Below are 18,799 nucleotides of genomic sequence, written 5' to 3'. Positions count from 1 at the left end.
AGAAATGATTTGTAATCTTTATAAAAATAAACGATAGTTTTGTATTATAAAAAAATCGAATTTATTTTTATAAATTTTAAATAAATATGTTCGTAACTATGTTGGATTTTTTATGAGGATGGATCATGTGAAATCGTAAAATCCAAATTCGAATCCGTATCATTCGGGAATTAAAATTCTGAATAATCAATTTATAAATATAGTAAGAACATGAAAAAATGATAATTTTATTTTTCCAAAGATGATCCTATGTTACTATGCCGTGGTGGACTGACTTTGTCTGACTTTTTTTGGAAGATATATTTACGTTCCACCTTTAGTTGTTATGTTGATAGTCTTAACTGAGACCATTTTGTCTTTGTTTTCGAAATTCGGTTTAAAATTTATTTTCTTTGAGACTACAATACGCTGAAGATTAAATTCAATTTGTGATTGGAAAAAAAAGGTGATTTTTTTTTTCAAGATTTGATTTTTATGGTTTTATTTTATCATGATTTCTGGAAATGCCACATAAATATATTCATCACATGTAACATCTTAAACATAAGATAGTTACAAAACCGATGATTTAAAAAACTTTAATGCGCTATAAATTCCAACCTACATTGAAACTCGACATTTCCAATTATATATGCATGGGTTCTTTTATAATAAAATTCCATTAAACTTCTTCTGCAGGTCATTTTCAGTACAGATCAATTTTTTTAAAAAAATTTTCAAAAAAAAATACTTCTAAAATATTGTACGGTACCAAAAAAAATATAAAAAAATCGACATTTTTACTGCAATTTAAAAACCTATAAAATTGGTTTTCTCTCTCTCTCTTTTTTTTTTTTTTTTTTTTTGTGTGTGTGTGTGTGTGGGTGGTTTTAGCAACTGAGTCCTTAGCCGCAGGCTGGTGTCCCAGAACAAACAAAGACTCATAAATTCTCCGAAAAGGAAAAAAATGATAAGGAGGTCGACACGATGTGAGCCAATCATCTTCTTCTCCTCCGTTTATCCTCTGCTACGCCCAGAAATCTTCGCCTCCTGCAGATTCTCACTCACAGGTGCGCTGTTCTACAATTCAGTATGTTCTTTCTTTCCTTTTTTCCTTCAATTTTGTTTCTTTTTTTTGTGTGTCGCAGACATTTCTTGGTGCGACCCTTGTGCAATTTTGGGCTGAATTTGTCTGGGTTCGCATCACTTTCGAATTCGCGATGAAAAGTTTGAATTTTTTATTACCAGTCTTCGATGTTTTTGGAAGCTTGGGCTTTTGAAATTTCCGGTTTTTTTCTCGTCTGTCTCTCTGCTAATTGTGTTGTTTTTTCCTTATTTTGATCGCCAGCCTTCTCTGTTAGGATCTCGTCTGAAAATCTGTTGGCCCTTCTTGGAATTCAGTTCGTTCTTCTGAATTTTTGTAGTGAAAGTCTGTATTTTGATCGTTGGATAGTGTTGTCTGCTCAATTCTCGTTGAGTTTGGGTTTTTTCTTTCAGTAACAAAGCAATGACAGAGGTGAATATTGGAGGTGAAACAAGAGTAGGGTCTGTGAAAGCTGCCATTAACATGTATGGACAAAGAGCTTTCAGAAACAGCTCCGCTCAAGTGGATTCCACAGCCCCCAAGGTGACAACACAATCAAATGATTCATTATGTCTCTCTGTTGAGACTATTGGGCTATAAACTTAGCTAACAACTGTGAATTGGTTGATGATGAATCTTTGCTCTCCTTCATGAAATGTTTTGTTCGAACAGTCCTCTTCCGCTGCGGAGAATCTGCATAAGTCAAGGAGGCAACTTGGTATCTACAGTGAGAGCAAGAAAGCTGCAGAATCCTTGATAACCAAAGCAGAAGCCGAACTGTCCAACGTCAAGAACACAGTAAAGGAGCTAACTTTATCGATAGAGAAATCGAACTGCAATGCAAAGTCTGACAAAAGAGACATGGAGGCTTTGAAGAAGTCAAGAATACAGAAAGAAGTCGATGATGATGATGACATGTATGTGGAGGTTATGAGAGAACTGGAGGCTGTGAAACAAGAACTGAGCAAGCTGAAGCTTGATGTAGCTTCAGTTGTGGGACAGAAATCTGCTGCAGAGAAAGAAATTCTGGATTGGGGGCTTAAGATGGAAGTGAACTTGAAATTGGTTGAGAGTCTCACGAATGAGATTGAGGTGGCAAATGAAGAACAGGTTTTAGTTGAATTGGCAAAGATCGAGGCTTTGCAGGAATATAAAGAGATAGAGGACCAAAGAGAGGAAAAAAACAAAGAATTTTTAGTTTCGTTGGAGGAAAGGAAGAAGAAAATCAAGGAAATGATGGAAGAGGTGGAGAGATCAAAGGAGATAGAGAATGAGTTGTCGGTAACATTGTCAGATGTTGAAATGTTAGAAATTCAACTAAAGCTTGTTAAGGAAATGGAGAGGAAAGTCCGGAGAAGTGATAGCTTGTCAAGATCCCGGCGTTCTTTCAAAAGAGAGAAGGACAATTTATCGGTATTGAAAGAACTTACAGAAGAGATGGAAGCCAAGAAGGAAGAACTCAGTTCTATCAATGCAGAAGTCTTTCAGCTCATGAGTGTAATGGATGCCTTAAGAAATGAGCTTATCCAAGCCAAAGAAGAAACAGCTCGGTTTGAAAAAATCGTACAGAAGGATGATTCGAAGATTGAAAAATTCAATTCGAAGCTCCTCAGGGCAAAATCAAAACTGGAAACAGTTTCTGCAGCAGAAGAAAGAACCAGTTCTCTTGGTGTCAATTTAACTGGATCGCTTGAGAAGTTGATGGCTGATAATGAAGCTGCAAAGAAAGAAGAGCTGATTCTTAAAGAAGAAACGGGTCTCGTCAAGGCCGAGATACACAAAGCCGAGCTTGAAATAGAGGAAAAGGAGAAAGAGTTGCTTGCCAAACTGAACGAGCTCGAGAAAGTGAAGGAGGCCGAGGCTTTAGCACTGGAGAAGCTGGAATCTATGATAGAGAACACAATGGAAGCTCGGGGATCGGTTTCTCAGCAGGGTTCAACCATCACAATCTCCAGATTCGAGTACGAGTATTTGACCGGGCATGCTTCTCAGGCAGAAGAAACTGCAGAGAAGAAAGTTGCAGCAGCAGAGGCATGGGTTGAAGCGCTGAAGGCTAGCACGAGGGCCATTACTATGAAGACTGAAACTTTCAAGAGAGCAAGTGGAGTGACGAGGACAGAAGAAGAACGAGAAGCCTTTAGAGCGCAGAGATCGCTCTCTAAAAAGAGAATGGTCGAGCAAGAGATAGAGAATCTCAAGCAGAACCCAGATGGCGAAAGCTTCCTCAATGCGAAACCCGTAAGAAAATCCACGAGGTTGAGTGGGAAATATACGCCGACGCAGAGAGGGAAGCCGAGAAGGTTGTCAATGGCAAACAGGGGAACACCCACTTTCTTCATCATCAAGAAGAAGAAGAAAGTTCCAAACTTGGTGAAGTTTTTTAAGATGAAAAGGTAAAAACTTGAAGCCCTTCGCATGAGAATTGCCTCTTCTTCTTGGACTTGAAGCCTTGTAGTGTTTTGGTTGGTTGTCACTGTAAACTGATAACATACAGTAATCTATGCTTTGTTTTACCATCGTGTCATTACCAGAGAGAATTTATACGACACAAGTGTTATTTGAAGACTAAAACAGATTCTGGTTCTTGAAGGTAGGCTAAACCGGAAATTCTCTCTGGTTTCTGGATTTCCCGGTTTTGGCGTACGGTTTCCAGATAAGATGAGAGATACCCTACTGTATAACATCACACACCTATAGGTATGAAGGGGCTAATACTTAAATTTCCAAGAAATTCAATGGCCCATCACTGTAAACATCAGTTCAGTAATACATCTCTTCTTATGGATTTTAATTTTATCGTATAAATCATTTTTCCTATTTTAAAAAAATCTCGTGATTGTCCACGTTTTCAGATCGATTAATAAAAAATTCACATTTTGTTTAATTTACTAAACTCCGATTTTTAAAACACATTTTATTAAAAAAAAGAACACGACTCTTCACGTTCGCAGTAGATTCCTCGACTTTTCAGACACACATATATGTATATATCCACAACAGGTCTATAAAAAGATGTAAGAGCACATACATCGGGTCCATTTCGGATTTGATCGAATCACATATATTTCTGCGTATATGTTTCCACGAGGACCACCAGGAGGCTGCGGCGGACGGGGTGGTCGTGGACCTCCACCACCTTTCGGTCCACCCCCGTTCGGACCACCACCACCATTCGGAGGACGGCCCTTCGGACCGCCGCCGTTCGGACCACCCGGTCCATGGGGCCGACCTCCTTTCGGACCGCCCGGTCCATGGGGCCCACCTCCCTTCGGACCCTGGGGACCGCCCGGTACAAACACTGGAACCAATCCCGGAACCAACCCCGGTACGAATCCCAGTACAAACCCAGGAACCAATCCCAGTACAAACCCTGGAACCAATCCCGGTACGAACCCGGGAACGGATCCAGGGGATGAAGTGAAGCCACCAACAGGGCCAAATCCAGGACCAGGACCGAACAGACCGAATAGCGGTTCGACAGATCCTCCACTTTACTGATGAAGAGTTGAACTGTAAGTACTAAGCAGTAGTTGCTCTGTTTTATGTTGTCCTGTTTCTCCAAAACATGATTGCCGTTTGTGTTTGGCTTCTTGGGTTTAGCTTTATTGACTATGTGAGGGATGAATAAAATTCGCAACTTTGTTGACCTCTCTGCCCAATAAACGTGCGACACGTGGTTTAATTTTGGGAGGATCCAACTGGTCGGCCGCATATTACGGTCGAAATTTTCAACGTATTAGTTTAAATGAAATTTAAGGATTTAATTACATACAGAATCTATACTTTCAGCCTTTGGATTTTCTTGATCAAATCAGAGGATATGTTTGCATCACATCACATGCTTGTAACCACGCTAGGGGATTTTCGGTTTTGGACTTGTTTATAGATTTATATATTCAGTTTTTAAATAAAAAAATATGTATTTTCTAAATAAATTTTCCAAATCATATCCAATTAACATAACAAACAGAGACAAGTAACACAAACTGCAGCTTAAAAGTTCAAGAAAGAAACAGCAAAATGTTATGGCATTTTTCATCGAGACAAGCATAATGGACGCTGAAAATGATGTCCCTGCAAAAGGCTTGTTCCTGTCAAATATAGTTCCAAATCCGAAGGGAAAAAAAACAAGAACACTGAAAGAGTTCAAGTATCACTTCCCTAAAGCATCTACAGACTACAGCAAAATGTTCTATCTTTTTCGAGTTGGATGGAGACGATGGCACTCTAGCAGCTCGCAAATAACGAAACTCAGACTCAAGAATCAATGTTCACGGGGCTTTGGTGGCTGGCTCAGGCAAAACTGGTGTTTCTCCATTGACATCAGAATCATCAGATGGTTCGGGTGGAGGCGGGATATCACTACCTGTCTGCTCATCGTCCGGATGAAAATTGATAGGGAACTTGGTCACTCTTGGTTTGTCGGAGAGAATGTTCCTCTGGACCTTGTCTACCAAAACCTTGGGGGGAGGCTCTTCTCTGAGCTGTTCATCATCATAATCGTTGTTCACGTAGTAACCGACTCTTATGAATTCCTGACCCATATACGAGCAAGTTAAGAGAAGCACAGTCACACCAATGACGTCTTCCTCGCGTATCTTTGATGGGTCTGCAGGGTCAGCCTATGAAATGTTTTCGACAAAGCACATTGGAGGAATAGTGAGACTAGCCTCAGTAATAACACAAAGGCCAGATAAAGGGAAGGGAAACAACACATGCCGTACCTGTAGTACAAACCGGTAGTTTCCAACATTAATAGGTCCGACAAGAACACTCTCTAGAAGTTGATCATAGGTCTCATCCTCTGCTGACCCTACGTATATAAGCTTCCATTCCAAATCTGTACCAGAAGCTAGCAAGAGTTGGGTCAACAAAAAGGCAAGAAGATGCCTGAGCTCTAAGAACCACTGTCCCTGAAAACTAAAGCTAGTCTATCGCCATTCACAAAGAATGTAAACAACACAACTAGCAAGCATGAAACGTGAGCAAACATGCAACGGGTTTATAGAAAGCCAAGGACTGAAAGCAAATATTCCATTACTGGTGAGAGCACATATGCAAACTTATAATCTCCGGATCACAACTATACTAATCCACCTACAAGGGACTTGCTTGGTCATGGAGATTCATTTCCAATACCAGATTCCTACAAGAACTAAACCGAAGAAGTGTCTCTTGAGCGCCATGCTAAACAAGCGAAGCAAAACAGCTAAAGAACAAAGCGAAGAGAAAACCAGAAATATCTCATCGCAACCTATTCTCAATCAAGCCATTTCTGACCATGATCTACCATAAGGCGATCACTTCCACCACCAATTCACTTCACCGCAGATAAACCATGGCACTGCTATGACTCAGGCCGTCTTTCATGTAGCTAAAAGGCATAAACAGCAAGATGCGAAATTATATGTGATCCTACACATGAATTCTCCAACTACAATCACTACAACGAAACAGAAGAGATCAAGAAGTAATGACTCTGAAATCCTTTGGCCATTAGAAACCACATGAGCCTCATTTCAGTTCTCCCCTATTATTCTCTCTACAACCCTATTCTCAAAAACCGATAAGGGTCATTACAATCAATTTCAATCAGCATAGAACCTCTAGCGAAAACCCATATCTCAATAACGAAACCAATCTCCACCAAACATAATCTCCACGAATCAAACGGTAAACAGCTTGAGGTTGAAAGCAAATACCGTTTTTGAGAGGAGTCAAACACTCGTAAGAAATCTCGAACTGGAAAGGCGTAAGAAATGGGGCCGGATTGTCCAAGACGGTGACGTTGGTGATGTTGATGGCGCTCATGGTGATCAGAAAACGCGAGAAATCACCTCCTTGTTCGCATAGGCTTCAAGCGGAACCCTAGATTCGAGAAACTTCATCGAACTCCGAAGAGACCCAGTACGATATCCTTTTAAAAAACACTCGAAAAGGAAAAATCAGCCCACGAATGCCCACCTGGCGAAAAAACTAGGGTCTCGAATTTCTCGGGAAACAAACAACAAAAGAATCCTCAGGATTGACGGGGAAGATGCAATCGGCGGTGAGAGAAACCGGGTGACGGGACGATCCGAGCGAAGGGAATGTTCCAATTTGGAGCCATTCTTATAACCGGCGACCGGCTATGGCCGGTGACCTGATTTGGCGGGAGAAGTATGAATGAACCCCCCACTAAAATGGCAAGGGGGAGGGAAAAAAGATTGGAATTATTGGTGAAATTTGCTTTCTGATTATTTTTAAATTCAGTTTTTCCGATTTTTGAACCATTATTTCCCTTCATTAGAATTTATTTTGTAAATATGATATTCTGATTAAAACTTATTGATGTAACAGTCTTCCGGATCATTTGTATGCTACAAGAAAAAAAAATCTTATAAATAATAATGAAAAAAAATATTAGTTATATTTCCCAAATTTTGCGCTGACCTGCTTGAATTAGAGGATTATATCCTGTGTCGTAAGATTAAAATCTTAACGTTTTGTCATAATTGTGAGCGGTTGCGATCACAAACAACGATTGCGTTACCATTCGTTACACCCTAAGATCAGCAAGACCGTTTACAGCCTTCCATTATAATACAGAGATTAATTTGTTTCATCAACAAATAATAATAATGATAATAATACAAGGGATTACTTTACTGTCACTAGATAAAAGCTGAATATAGGAGAGATGGTCGTCGAATTAAAACATTGGGACACAGAGTGGAACCCAAGTGCGGATTTTACAATTAGAATTGTAAAATATTTGTTGTCTTTATGTTACGGTGGAAGATGTGAAATGGTATATATAATTTATATTTAACTTTAGCTACGCGCTCTTAATTACTAGTTGAAATAAACAAAATTTATTAGACCGACAAAAATAGTCTAGTTTACTAATGAATCAAAGTTTAGTAACGACAAAAAAAAAAAAAAACAGGCTTAATATGGGAACGCAGATTTGGGAATGAATATTCTCTTTCCATGGCTAAAATGTGAAAAGAATATACACATAGATATATATATATATATACTTTTAAAAAGGAGTTTTATTCTTTTTCTTTTCATAAAAAAAAAAACACGGAGATTGGCAGTGTCCAAGTTTGTTTTCCCTTGGTATATACAAAGTGAATAATATTTACCTGTTTTCGAACCTAATTTAAAATAAAATTTAGTTATATATTAAATTCAATATGTATTAAAATTTTAAATGAGTACTGGTAAAAATTGAAATTTGCTATGATGTAGTTTTTATATAGCTGAAGATCTAAAATCGAAAATCCAATTGAAGTCCCAAATTGTTACAATGTGAAGCGTTTAACACATTTTTTTTATTATTATTATATTTTTAGTATATTATATATCAAAATAACAATGGGCCTGTAAATTTCTGTGAGCACGATCAGAATAATCTCAGCAAAACTAACGTCGTTATTAAAATTCAATGCATGAGGACAAACTAAAAAAACATTTTTCAGTGAACTTCAAAATTCATAGTAGCTTAGGTGGTTATATATATATATACATATATATATATATATATATCATCACTTATATCCTCATTTTTAGAGAAATCTGGGGTGCCAATTGTGGTTCGAGACCCGAAGTCCGGTTCGGTCCAGCCTAAAAAATAGCGAATTTCGGGTCGAAATATTGAGGTCCAAAAATTTTCGGACTTTCGGACCGAGTTCGATTCGGGCTTCGGCTCAATTCGAAACGGTCTGAAAAGCCCGATATATATATATTTTTTTAAAACTCTTAAGAAAAACAATATTAACAAAGAAAATCGTGCGAACCGGTCCGATCCGGCCCGAACTGATATGAGCTCGAGATATATAGGGCCGGCTTCGGACTTGGTGATATAGGCTCGAAAAAACCGGGGCAGCCTGAATCCAAGTCTGAAGGCCTCAGACCGAGTATGAACTCGGACCAGATCGGACCGACCTGATTGACACCCCTAAAAAAACCTACTATGGAGAAACTATTAGATGCGAGATTGCCTTTGCAAATACAACGATGAAGAGAAAAATCTTGTATAAGTGTTCTACATTTGTAAAATATATCAAATAAATACTTAAACTTTTAATTTTAACCTACTTAATATCTCAAATATTAAAATATTCTAAACTAGTATTCAAATATTGAAATAATCTAAATAGATACTTTAACTTATAAATTCAATGATAATTTTTAATTTGGACTTTGATGACGATGTATAAATTAGATGTTAATTTTTAAAATAAAAACAAAATTCATGAAATTGATGATAATTACCAATTTTGACGATGATGAATAAATTAGATGTTTATTTCGAATATAAAAAATGAATCAAAATTATAAATTATTTTTTTATTTTATTTTATGAGTATTTATTTAGAATATTTAAACATTTGATCTATTAATTTGAAACATTTTAACATTTAAGGTATCAATTAGATAAAATTAAAAGTTTAGATATTTATTTTATATATTTTAAAAAATTGAGATATTTATATGAAATTTTTTCAATCTAATAATTTGTATGAATTTAGTGAGAAAGACGATACAAAGACTTCAAACATTATTCGCACTCTTTAATTCTTTTTTAATTTTATATTATTTAAAATACATGTATATAATTAAAATGCGTACAATTTTCTAAATATGTAAAAGTAGTTGTGATGTCTTTGCATATGATTGGTGTTGCACCATGATCGTGTGATCCCGCGGTGGTTTATTATATGCTTGAAAGAATTTTCATAAGAAGGAAATTAGCGAGGAAAAGGACAAATAGAGTTTTCGCCATTGAGAAAAAGAAGACGGTCCACGCTTATAGACATGATAATAAATTTAAACATTAATAAATAACAAACTTTTGGAATTATACATTACAAGTTTAATAGGTTTTGGATTTAGGGATACATAATTAACTTTTTTTTTTGTTTGATTAACAGATCTAGTGATTCGTCCGTGGATATTAACACATAATGATGTGTTTGTTGTTGATCAAGATCATAATATCAACTATTATTTACATAATTATGAACAACCATTTTCTATTTTAAAAAATAGATTAATTTCCGATTCACCAAGATTCATGTCATATTGATCAACATCTAATTAAGTACATAAACTCCTTATAATATAATCAACAACATAAATATTGGTCATTAAAGTTTATGTTTGAAATGAATTTACATTATTGAAGCTTACAAATCCATAAATGTTCGTTAGAACAAAAGCGTCACAAAGGTATATTGGTTATTTGAATGAAATTAAGAATTTCCTTTTGTAGTTTATGGAATATAATTCGGTATCATTTAGTATCATATTGGATAACAAATTAATGAATTAGAAATAATGAACCACGGTCGGTTAGTTTTGGTCATAAAGATTTATATATTCAGTCTAATACATATTTATGTTATAGATATGTTACAATAAATTTTGAGATAAAATTTTAAAGTAATGCGATGGACCGACACTTTCAAGATCTTTTCAAACTTCGTTAAATAAATTTCAACATTGGGTTTTATTGGAATAAATAAATATAGAAAAGAATCTCCATGAAATTTCAAAGCTTCACACACTATCATTTCGAGACGCTCAAAACTTTCAGCCCTAGACCCTCCAATATATATATGTATGTATGTATACATACATACATATATATATATGTATACCACAGCATTCAGATACACTCCATCATCGAACAGGAGAGAGAACGAGAGAGAGAGAGATGGGGAACATCATTACGCGCAGAAGCAAGAAGGCGAAGGTGATGAAGATCGACGGCGAGACTTTCCAGCTAAAAACTCCGGCGACGGCGAGCGACGTCACTAAGGAATATCCCGGATTCATGCTATTAGATTCCGACGACGTCAAAAACTTCGGCGTTCGCGCCGATCCGCTCGACCCGAATCAGATCTTAAAGCCGAAGAAGACGTATTTTCTGGTGGACCTCCCGAAGCTTCCGCCGGAGAGGGCGGCGGCGAAGGCGGCGGAGGAGAGCAGCAAGTTTCTGTACCGGCGAGTGATGTCCGGCATCCATATCGGCGCGAAGGAGCGGTTGGAGCTGATGATGCTCTCCCGGCGAACGGTCTCCGACGTGACGATCGCCAGATCTGGCTTCGGAGATGGACCAGAGCCGGAGCCGGAGACGACGAGGGTGAAGCTGAGGCTGCCGAGGGCTCAGGTGACGAAGCTCGTGGAAGAGAGCCGCGACGCTTCGGAGATGGCGGAGAGGATTGTCGGCCTCTACGTTGGAAATTCCGGCGACATTCACGGCGGTTGCGACGGTAATTTCCGCCGGAAACTCGGGATCGGAGAGAAAAAGGGGAATTCAAATCCGAAGGCCCATAAGGTAATTTTAAAATCTCTCCGTCTTCACTTTGAATTTTTTCAAATTATTGAGGAACATCTGAAATGGTCGTCGAATTTTGACCCCTTCATATCTTATATTCTTTTAGCCCCCAAAACCCTAATAAAAAGAAAATAATTTGAATAAATAAGCATAAATTGTTATAGAATGTAATTCCAAATTGGTAGAAGCAGACCAAATCTAATTTTGTAACACTAACCACTTGGATATATGTACCTAAATCTATATGTACGTATGTACTTGCGTGCCTAAATGTACACAAATACACATAATATATGCTACGTGGATTATCGGATTCAAGTTATTTCGATCACGTTCATAAGAATAATTTATTTTAAATCAAATGTCTAATACACTTTTCTTTGATATATTTTTGCATTATGTGAATTGAGTTAAATAAAATTGGAGTCTCCACTTAGGATGAAATTCTTATTTAAGGCCTTTTTTTAAATAATTATCATAAATTCGATTTACGCTCGGTCACTAGAAAACATATATTTTTCATGTGAACCCATTCTTATAAAAGCAACGAGTATTGAATATGACCAAATATATTTAATATCTCTATGGTTAAATTATGAAGATTCTTAATTAATCTAATAGAAATCATCATTTATCCGTTTATTTATATGCCTCTATAAATCACAAGGGATGGTTTTTCTTTGTTCATAAGACTCACGAAACATTACAATTTTTTGGTTATTAGGGTTTATTTTAACAAAATAAATTTACTTTGTGCGCAGAAACGTGTTAGTTTTGCGGTGGACGAAGGAAGAGAAATTGCCGTCAGATAGAGAGCCAAGAACGCTAAAAATTATTTAATCATATTAGACCAGAAGTTTTCTTTCATTTTTTTTCCTTATATATATATATATATTATTTATGTATTTTGGTTCGCATTTCCGTGTTTAAGTCTGTCCCATGAACCCGAACAGTTCTCTCCAGATTTTACTTGTGGATCTGTAAATAAAACATGTGATATGAATATATGATTTTGAAAGTAATTTTCTTTTGGGGGTTGAAAATAGTTCTCGTATTATAATATTCCAAAATAATAATATACCGGTATTTGAATTTTGAGATACTGCAAAATTTGGTTGGATAGAAACTATTTTGTTGGTGAAAACTCTCTTCGAATTTTGTGTTTATTCAAATAATTTATTTTTATATCTCCATCTCTTTTTTTTTGTTAAAAATAACTGGACAAAGTTGAATGGTTTTTTTTTTTTTAAAGGTTTAAAGGACAGAAAAGAATCCCGCTCGTATTCAACTATGTCCAACCACTAATGATCCAATCAAAACCTAACGAAAAAGAAAAGCTCGCCCCCATTCAAGAGGTCATGATGACCATTGTAATAAATTATTAAATTGTAACCACAACACACTCACACTGTGGGCTGGCCACAAATACCCGAAAATCGGGTATCCGTCGGATATCCGTCTCACGGATACCTGATTTTAGGGTATTTGTAATTTTCAAATCCAAATCCAAATCCTAATTTTTCAATATCTGTGAATCCGAATAATAGAACTTTTAAAATCGGATATCCGCGGATACCCGACTATTATGATTATAAATAATTACATCTTATATTTATATAATATTTTTTTATAAAATATAATTATTTTAGATTAAATAATATCATATTTTTTAATATTAATTCAAAAAAATTAAATTTATTATTATTTATCTCTTATTATCTCATATATTTTATCATAATTCATCAATTTTTATAAATATATCTTCATTTTTTGAAAATTTTATATATAAATATTGTTGTTTTTCTTAAATAAATCCGGATCCGGATACCCGCGAATAACCGACTATTATTCCGGATACTCGTAAATACCAAATCCCGGATACAAATCTTATAGTTAAATATCCGAGCCTTCTGAATTTAAATCCAAATCCATCGATTTTTCCGGATATCCGACCGTGGCCACCCCTAACACACACTATCATTTTGTATTTTTAAATTATTTTTTAAAAATAACACAATTAAAAAAGACAGTATCCAAATTCGTATACACCGCCCTGTAATTCGATATTACTAATTACTTTATTGGTTGTTCAAAATTTATGCCTTTTGTTTTAGTTTTTGTTCTTAAAAATCCCAAATAAATAGATTAGATTCTTTTTTATATATAAATACATCCATTAGTAAAGTATTTAATGTAAACCTGTAAATAATATTTTTTTATTACCGACTGTAATATTTATATTTGAAAAATAATGATATTAAATTAAAGCTAATCTATATTTTAAATATTTGGTTAGAAATCAAATAAATGTAAAACATTTATATAGAAATACTTTAATATTTTAAAAGTTTATATATTTATATGGAAATGTCAGATAATTGAATGTATTTATGCAGTAGAAAATCTCATATACTTATTTAGATTTTTTACGATATTATTTAATTTTTTCGTATATTTTTTATGGTAGTAGATTTTCCTAAGTAATAAGATAATCTAATCTTAGCAACAAAAAAAAACTATTCTTAGATAAAATAGTTGTTAGATTCAGCGAACCCATTATAGTTTAAAATGTTTATCCGGTTTAAAGATCAAATAACCGGGGGAAACCGGGGTGGTTCAACCAAAATATAAAAACCAACAGAAGCCGGTTACCGGCGGCGATACGGACCTCAAGATCCATCTCATCAGGTCGTGTTCAATCTACAAGTTCCTCAGACTGTTTGACTGTCTGATCGAGCTCTCTTCTCTCTTCCGCGATTTTTCTCTTCCAAGGTGAAGCTATTTTCTTGCGGGCTTTTCCAGATCAACGATCCTTGTCTGATGTCTCTTTCGTGTTCAGTTTTAGTTGGGCTCTCTCCGTGTTCTGTCTGAAATATCGTTGTCGCCACTCGATTTTGATCATCTGGGTGATTGGTTATGGTTATTTTCTCCATTCGATTCTGGTTTCGATTGTTTTGCGGTTCCGATTAATGTGATATTGATGCTGATTTTGTGATTAGATGTTTCCTGTGACTGCGCGAATGAACGATTAGTGATTGTTACTTGGATTTGAGTTTTTATAGTTAGAACTGAGAAGACTGTGATTTTACGCCTTCTTATATGTCTGTGATCGGATCGAATTAGGGTTTATACAGAATCTCATACGGTTAAGTTTATGTTTTTTTGCAGATAGGGAGAGATGGGGGCTGTTAGTGAAGGAAAGCTTAAATTTTGTATTGATAGAGGGGGTACATTCACTGATGTTTATGCCGAAATTCCGGGACATCCTGACGGTCGTGTCTTGAAGCTCTTATCCGTCGATCCGGCTAACTATGAGGACGCTCCTGTCGAGGGAATTCGGAGAATACTTGAAGAGTATACGGGCGAGAAAATCCCGAGAACATCCAAGATTCCAACCGATAAGATTCAGTGGATAAGGATGGGTACAACGGTGGCGACGAATGCATTGTTGGAGAGGAAGGGGGAGAGAATCGCATTATGTGTTACCAAAGGCTTTAAGGATCTGTTGCAGATTGGTAATCAAGCTCGGCCCGATATTTTCGACCTTACCGTGACCAAACCCTCGAATCTTTACGAAGAGGTTATCGAGGTTGATGAAAGGATCGAGCTTGTGCTCGAGGAGGAGGAAGAAAGTGATGTCAGTTCTCCATCACTGTTCAAGGGAGTGTCTGGTGAGCTCGTTAGGGTTGCGAAGCCGCTCGATGAAAAAGCTCTCAAGCTGTTGCTGAAGGGTCTGCTCGAGAAAGGGGTCAGTTGTTTGGCCGTTGTTCTGATGCACTCTTATACTTATCCCAAGCATGAGATGGCGGTGGAGAAGTTGGCATTGGAGTTAGGTTTCAGACATGTATCCTTGTCTTCCGCACTGACGCCAATGGTCCGGGCTGTTCCTCGGGGATTAACCGCTACTGTGGATGCCTACTTGACGCCTGTGATCAAGGAGTATTTGACGGGTTTCATTTCGAAATTCGATGAAGGTCTTGGAAAAGTGAATGTTCTATTCATGCAATCCGATGGAGGCCTAGCGCCGGAAAGTAGGTTCTCGGGTCACAAGGCGGTTTTGTCTGGTCCCGCAGGTGGGGTTGTCGGTTACTCACAGACCCTTTTCGGTCTCGAAACCGATAAACCGCTGATTGGATTTGACATGGGTGGCACTTCAACTGATGTCAGTCGATACGCCGGAAGTTACGAGCAAGTCATAGAAACCCAGATTGCCGGAGCCATCATACAAGCACCGCAGCTTGACATAAACACAGTTGCTGCGGGTGGTGGTTCGAAGCTAAAGTTTCAGTTCGGATCTTTCAGAGTGGGTCCTGAATCGGTGGGAGCTCACCCGGGTCCAGTTTGTTACCGGAAAGGTGGGGAATTGGCAGTAACTGATGCAAATCTCGTGTTGGGATTCGTCATTCCCGATTATTTTCCTTCTATCTTCGGCCCCAATGAAGACCAGCCTTTAGATATCGCGGAAACGAGAAAAGAGTTTGAAAAGCTTGCTGGACAGGTAAACGCATACAGGAAGAGCCAAGATCCATCCGCCAAGGACATGACCGTTGAGGAAATAGCAATGGGTTTCGTGAATGTCGCGAACGAGACGATGTGCCGCCCCATACGGCAATTAACAGAGATGAAGGGTCACGAAACGAAGAATCACGCCCTTGCTTGCTTCGGAGGTGCAGGACCTCAGCACGCTTGTGCCATAGCGAGGTCTTTGGGTATGAAAGAAGTTCTCATCCACCGATTCTGCGGGATCTTGAGCGCTTACGGAATGGGTTTAGCAGACGTCGTCGAAGAAGCTCAAGAGCCGTATTCTGCTGTTTATGGACCCGAATCACTTTCGGAGGTCTCCAGAAGGGAAGCTATACTACTGAGAGAAGTGAGAGAGAAGCTCATGGAACAGGGATTCAGCGACGGAAATATCTCAACCGAGACGTATTTGAACTTACGGTACGATGGCACGGATACAGCAATCATGGTAAAGGGTCAGAAAACCAAAGAATCTGCATTTGATTATGCTGCGGAATTTCTCAAGCTTTTCCAGCAAGAGTATGGATTCAAGCTTCAGAACAGAAACATCCTCGTATGCGATGTTCGGGTCCGCGGAATCGGGGTGACTAACATATTGAAACCACGGGCCGTCGAAGCTGCCCCTGGCGCTCCTAAAATTGAAGGGCACTACAAAGTCTACTTTGAAGGCGGATGGCGAGAAACACCGTTATTCAAGTTAGAGAATTTAGGCTTTGGGCACGAGATTCCCGGCCCTGCAATCGTCATGAATGGGAACAGTACAGTTATAGTAGAGCCTCGATGCAAAGCCATCGTTACAAAGTATGGGAATATCAAGATCGAGCTCGAATCTGTAACGAGCAACGTCAAACTCATGGAGAATGTCGCGGATGTTGTTCAGCTGTCGATATTTAATCACAGGTTCATGGGAATAGCCGAGCAAATGGGAAGAACCCTTCAAAGGACCTCTATATCGACGAACATCAAGGAAAGATTGGATTTTTCTTGTGCCCTTTTCAGCCCGGATGGTGGGTTAGTCGCTAATGCTCCTCATGTTCCGGTTCATCTAGGAGCAATGTCTAGTACCGTACGTTGGCAACTCAAACACTGGGGAGTGAATCTGAACGAAGGAGACGTTCTGGTGACCAATCATCCTTGTGCTGGTGGCAGCCATTTACCCGATATAACCGTGGTCACGCCTGTCTTTGACGACGGTAAACTCGTGTTCTTCGTTGCTAGCAGAGGCCACCATGCGGAAATCGGGGGCATTACCCCGGGAAGCATGCCGCCTTTCTCAAAGGCGATATGGGAAGAAGGTGCTGCTATAAAGGCGTTTAAGCTCGTCGAGAAAGGGGTTTTCCAAGAAGAAGGAATCGTTAAACTTCTGCAGTTCCCTTGTTCCGATGAAACAAATTACAAAATTCCCGGAACCCGAAGGCTTCAGGACAATCTCTCGGATCTCCGGGCTCAGGTTGCAGCTAACCAGAGAGGAATTGCACTGATCAAGGAACTGATTGAGCAGTATGGCCTGGAAACTGTTCAGGCTTACATGAAATACGTACAGCTTAACGCCGAAGAAGCCGTGAGAGAGATGCTCAAGTCTGTTGCCGTGAGAGTCTCCTCTCAATCCCCGAAATCCAGAGTTGGAAATTCTGTGATCGTGGAAGAAGAGGATTACATGGACGACGGATCCGTAATTCACTTGAAACTTACCATCGATGGTGAAAAGGGAGAGGCTTTCTTCGATTTTACTGGGACAAGTTCTGAGGTATACGGTAACTGGAATGCCCCCGAAGCAGTTACTGCTGCGGCGGTAATATACTGTCTTCGTTGTCTGGTTAACGTTGATATTCCTCTAAACCAAGGGTGCTTAGCTCCGGTTAAGATCCACATTCCCACTGGTTCATTCCTCTCCCCGAGCGAGAAAGCTGCTGTCGTCGGAGGTAACGTTCTGACATCACAAAGAGTTACTGATGTTGTCTTAACAGCATTCCAGGCTTGCGCTTGCTCACAGGGCTGCATGAACAACCTCACGTTCGGAGACGACACTTTCGGGTATTACGAGACGATTGGAGGAGGAAGCGGTGCGGGACCGACCTGGGACGGGACGAGCGGCGTCCAATGCCATATGACAAATACCCGGATGACTGATCCCGAGATCTTCGAGCAGAGATACCCGGTTCTTCTGCATAGGTTTGGGTTAAGAGAGAACAGCGGAGGCAATGGCTTGCACAGAGGAGGGGACGGACTTGTGAGGGAGATCGGGTTTAGGAAGCCGGTGGTTGTGAGCATTCTCTCCGAGAGAAGGGTTCACGCCCCGAGAGGATTGAACGGTGGTGAGAACGGAGCTCGAGGAGCTAATTATCTCGTCACTAAAGATAAACGCAGGGTCTACCTCGGAGGCAAGAACACGGTACATGTCCAAGAAGGCGAAATTCTGCAGATTTTGACACCTGGTGGGGGCGGATTTAGCTCGCCCTCGTCGTGACTCTCCGCGTCTTTCATATCGCCTCGTAAGCATTTTTGTTTTTCCCGGATTTAACGTGATATTTCCATCGTATCGATCAGAATCTTTAAGTATTCCCGTTGATGCGCTTCGCTTCGCTCTTCTCGACCTTAGAATTCTCAGGAGCTGCCATTGCAGGTGAAGCTTAGGTGCCATGGGGAGGAGTAATAAGGATTGGATGGCGATTCAGAATGAATGGAAGGAACATTGGCAACTGGAAACAAGTAAATAAGAGATGAGCATCAATGGTGTGACTGTGTAGCATCTCCAGTTTCAGACATGAATTTGCAATCGATGTGTTCGTCCGATCACTTTAAGACAGGAAGAATACCTCGCCCTCTACACGTATCCACACGGTGGAAAGGATTCCAACGGTTGGAACTCGTCTGCTAGGACTGAA

At 38.8% G+C, this 18,799-nt stretch overlaps 5 protein-coding genes across 10 annotated transcripts; 4 read left to right on the top strand and 1 right to left on the bottom strand.

Annotated features, from left to right (window-relative positions):
* The first annotated feature begins 881 nt into the window (after positions 1 to 881).
* LOC104823849 (protein PLASTID MOVEMENT IMPAIRED 2) lies at positions 882 to 3,606 on the top strand. Of its 2 annotated transcripts, none has more exons than XM_010555602.1 (3): positions 882 to 1,069; positions 1,477 to 1,606; positions 1,736 to 3,606. In XM_010555602.1, the coding sequence occupies exons 2-3, from the start codon at positions 1,487 to 1,489 to the stop codon at positions 3,458 to 3,460; spliced, it is 1,845 nt and encodes a 614-aa protein (XP_010553904.1). In that variant the 5' UTR covers positions 882 to 1,069; positions 1,477 to 1,486; the 3' UTR covers positions 3,461 to 3,606. The 2 variants fall into 2 exon arrangements, with proteins under 2 accessions (XP_010553904.1, XP_010553903.1); XM_010555601.1 differs by having other exon boundaries at positions 883 to 1,049.
* Positions 3,607 to 4,138: 532 nt separating this feature from the next.
* On the top strand, positions 4,139 to 4,561 carry LOC109117076 (proline-rich protein HaeIII subfamily 1-like). Its single transcript, XM_019203653.1, has one exon. It carries the CDS (start codon positions 4,139 to 4,141, stop codon positions 4,559 to 4,561), a length of 423 nt encoding a protein of 140 aa, XP_019059198.1.
* A 479-nt stretch (positions 4,562 to 5,040) lies between these two features.
* On the bottom strand, positions 5,041 to 7,204 carry LOC104823848 (histone chaperone ASF1B-like). Its single transcript, XM_010555600.2, has 4 exons — positions 7,028 to 7,204; positions 6,766 to 6,931; positions 5,788 to 5,903; positions 5,041 to 5,685 (listed from the first exon to the last, which is right to left on the bottom strand). The coding sequence occupies exons 2-4, from the start codon at positions 6,872 to 6,874 to the stop codon at positions 5,335 to 5,337; spliced, it is 576 nt and encodes a 191-aa protein (XP_010553902.1). The 5' UTR covers positions 6,875 to 6,931; positions 7,028 to 7,204; the 3' UTR covers positions 5,041 to 5,334.
* Positions 7,205 to 10,577: 3,373 nt separating this feature from the next.
* On the top strand, positions 10,578 to 12,415 carry LOC104823846 (uncharacterized protein At1g66480-like). The gene is made up of 2 exons (XM_010555598.1): positions 10,578 to 11,393; positions 12,155 to 12,415. The coding sequence occupies exons 1-2, from the start codon at positions 10,680 to 10,682 to the stop codon at positions 12,203 to 12,205; spliced, it is 765 nt and encodes a 254-aa protein (XP_010553900.1). The 5' UTR covers positions 10,578 to 10,679; the 3' UTR covers positions 12,206 to 12,415.
* A 1,647-nt stretch (positions 12,416 to 14,062) lies between these two features.
* Positions 14,063 to 18,687, top strand: LOC104823845 (5-oxoprolinase). 5 transcript variants are annotated; one of them, XM_019203756.1, is made up of 3 exons: positions 14,063 to 14,165; positions 14,562 to 18,406; positions 18,549 to 18,687. In XM_019203756.1, exon 2 carries the CDS (start codon positions 14,572 to 14,574, stop codon positions 18,379 to 18,381), a length of 3,810 nt encoding a protein of 1,269 aa, XP_019059301.1. In that variant the 5' UTR covers positions 14,063 to 14,165; positions 14,562 to 14,571; the 3' UTR covers positions 18,382 to 18,406; positions 18,549 to 18,687. The 5 variants fall into 5 exon arrangements, with proteins under 5 accessions (XP_019059301.1, XP_019059300.1, XP_010553899.1 ...); XM_019203755.1 differs by having other exon boundaries at positions 18,538 to 18,687; XM_010555597.2 differs by having other exon boundaries at positions 18,514 to 18,687.
* Positions 18,688 to 18,799: the final 112 nt, after the last annotated feature.

This window comes from Tarenaya hassleriana, unplaced genomic scaffold, assembly GCF_000463585.1.
Source record: "Tarenaya hassleriana unplaced genomic scaffold, ASM46358v1 Cleome4, whole genome shotgun sequence".
Classification (NCBI taxonomy): Eukaryota; Viridiplantae; Streptophyta; class Magnoliopsida; order Brassicales; family Cleomaceae; genus Tarenaya; species Tarenaya hassleriana.
Note: the sequence above shows the minus strand (reverse complement) of the source record. Positions and strands in the feature narration are given on the sequence as shown.

Coding starts and splice junctions, on each gene's coding strand:
- LOC104823849 (XM_010555602.1), top strand. CDS start 1,487: ATGACAGAGGTGAATATTGGAGGTGAAACAAGAGTAGGGTCTGTGAAA. Junction 1,607..1,735: donor TGGATTCCACAGCCCCCAAG/GTGACAACACAA, acceptor TTGTTCGAACAG/TCCTCTTCCGCTGCGGAGAA.
- LOC109117076 (XM_019203653.1), top strand. CDS start 4,139: ATGTTTCCACGAGGACCACCAGGAGGCTGCGGCGGACGGGGTGGTCGT.
- LOC104823848 (XM_010555600.2), bottom strand. CDS start 6,874: ATGAGCGCCATCAACATCACCAACGTCACCGTCTTGGACAATCCGGCC. Junction 5,904..6,765: donor TTTGACTCCTCTCAAAAACG/GTATTTGCTTTC, acceptor CTTCTGGTACAG/ATTTGGAATGGAAGCTTATA. Junction 5,686..5,787: donor ACTACCGGTTTGTACTACAG/GTACGGCATGTG, acceptor AACATTTCATAG/GCTGACCCTGCAGACCCATC.
- LOC104823846 (XM_010555598.1), top strand. CDS start 10,680: ATGTATACATACATACATATATATATATGTATACCACAGCATTCAGAT. Junction 11,394..12,154: donor CAAATCCGAAGGCCCATAAG/GTAATTTTAAAA, acceptor CTTTGTGCGCAG/AAACGTGTTAGTTTTGCGGT.
- LOC104823845 (XM_019203756.1), top strand. CDS start 14,572: ATGGGGGCTGTTAGTGAAGGAAAGCTTAAATTTTGTATTGATAGAGGG.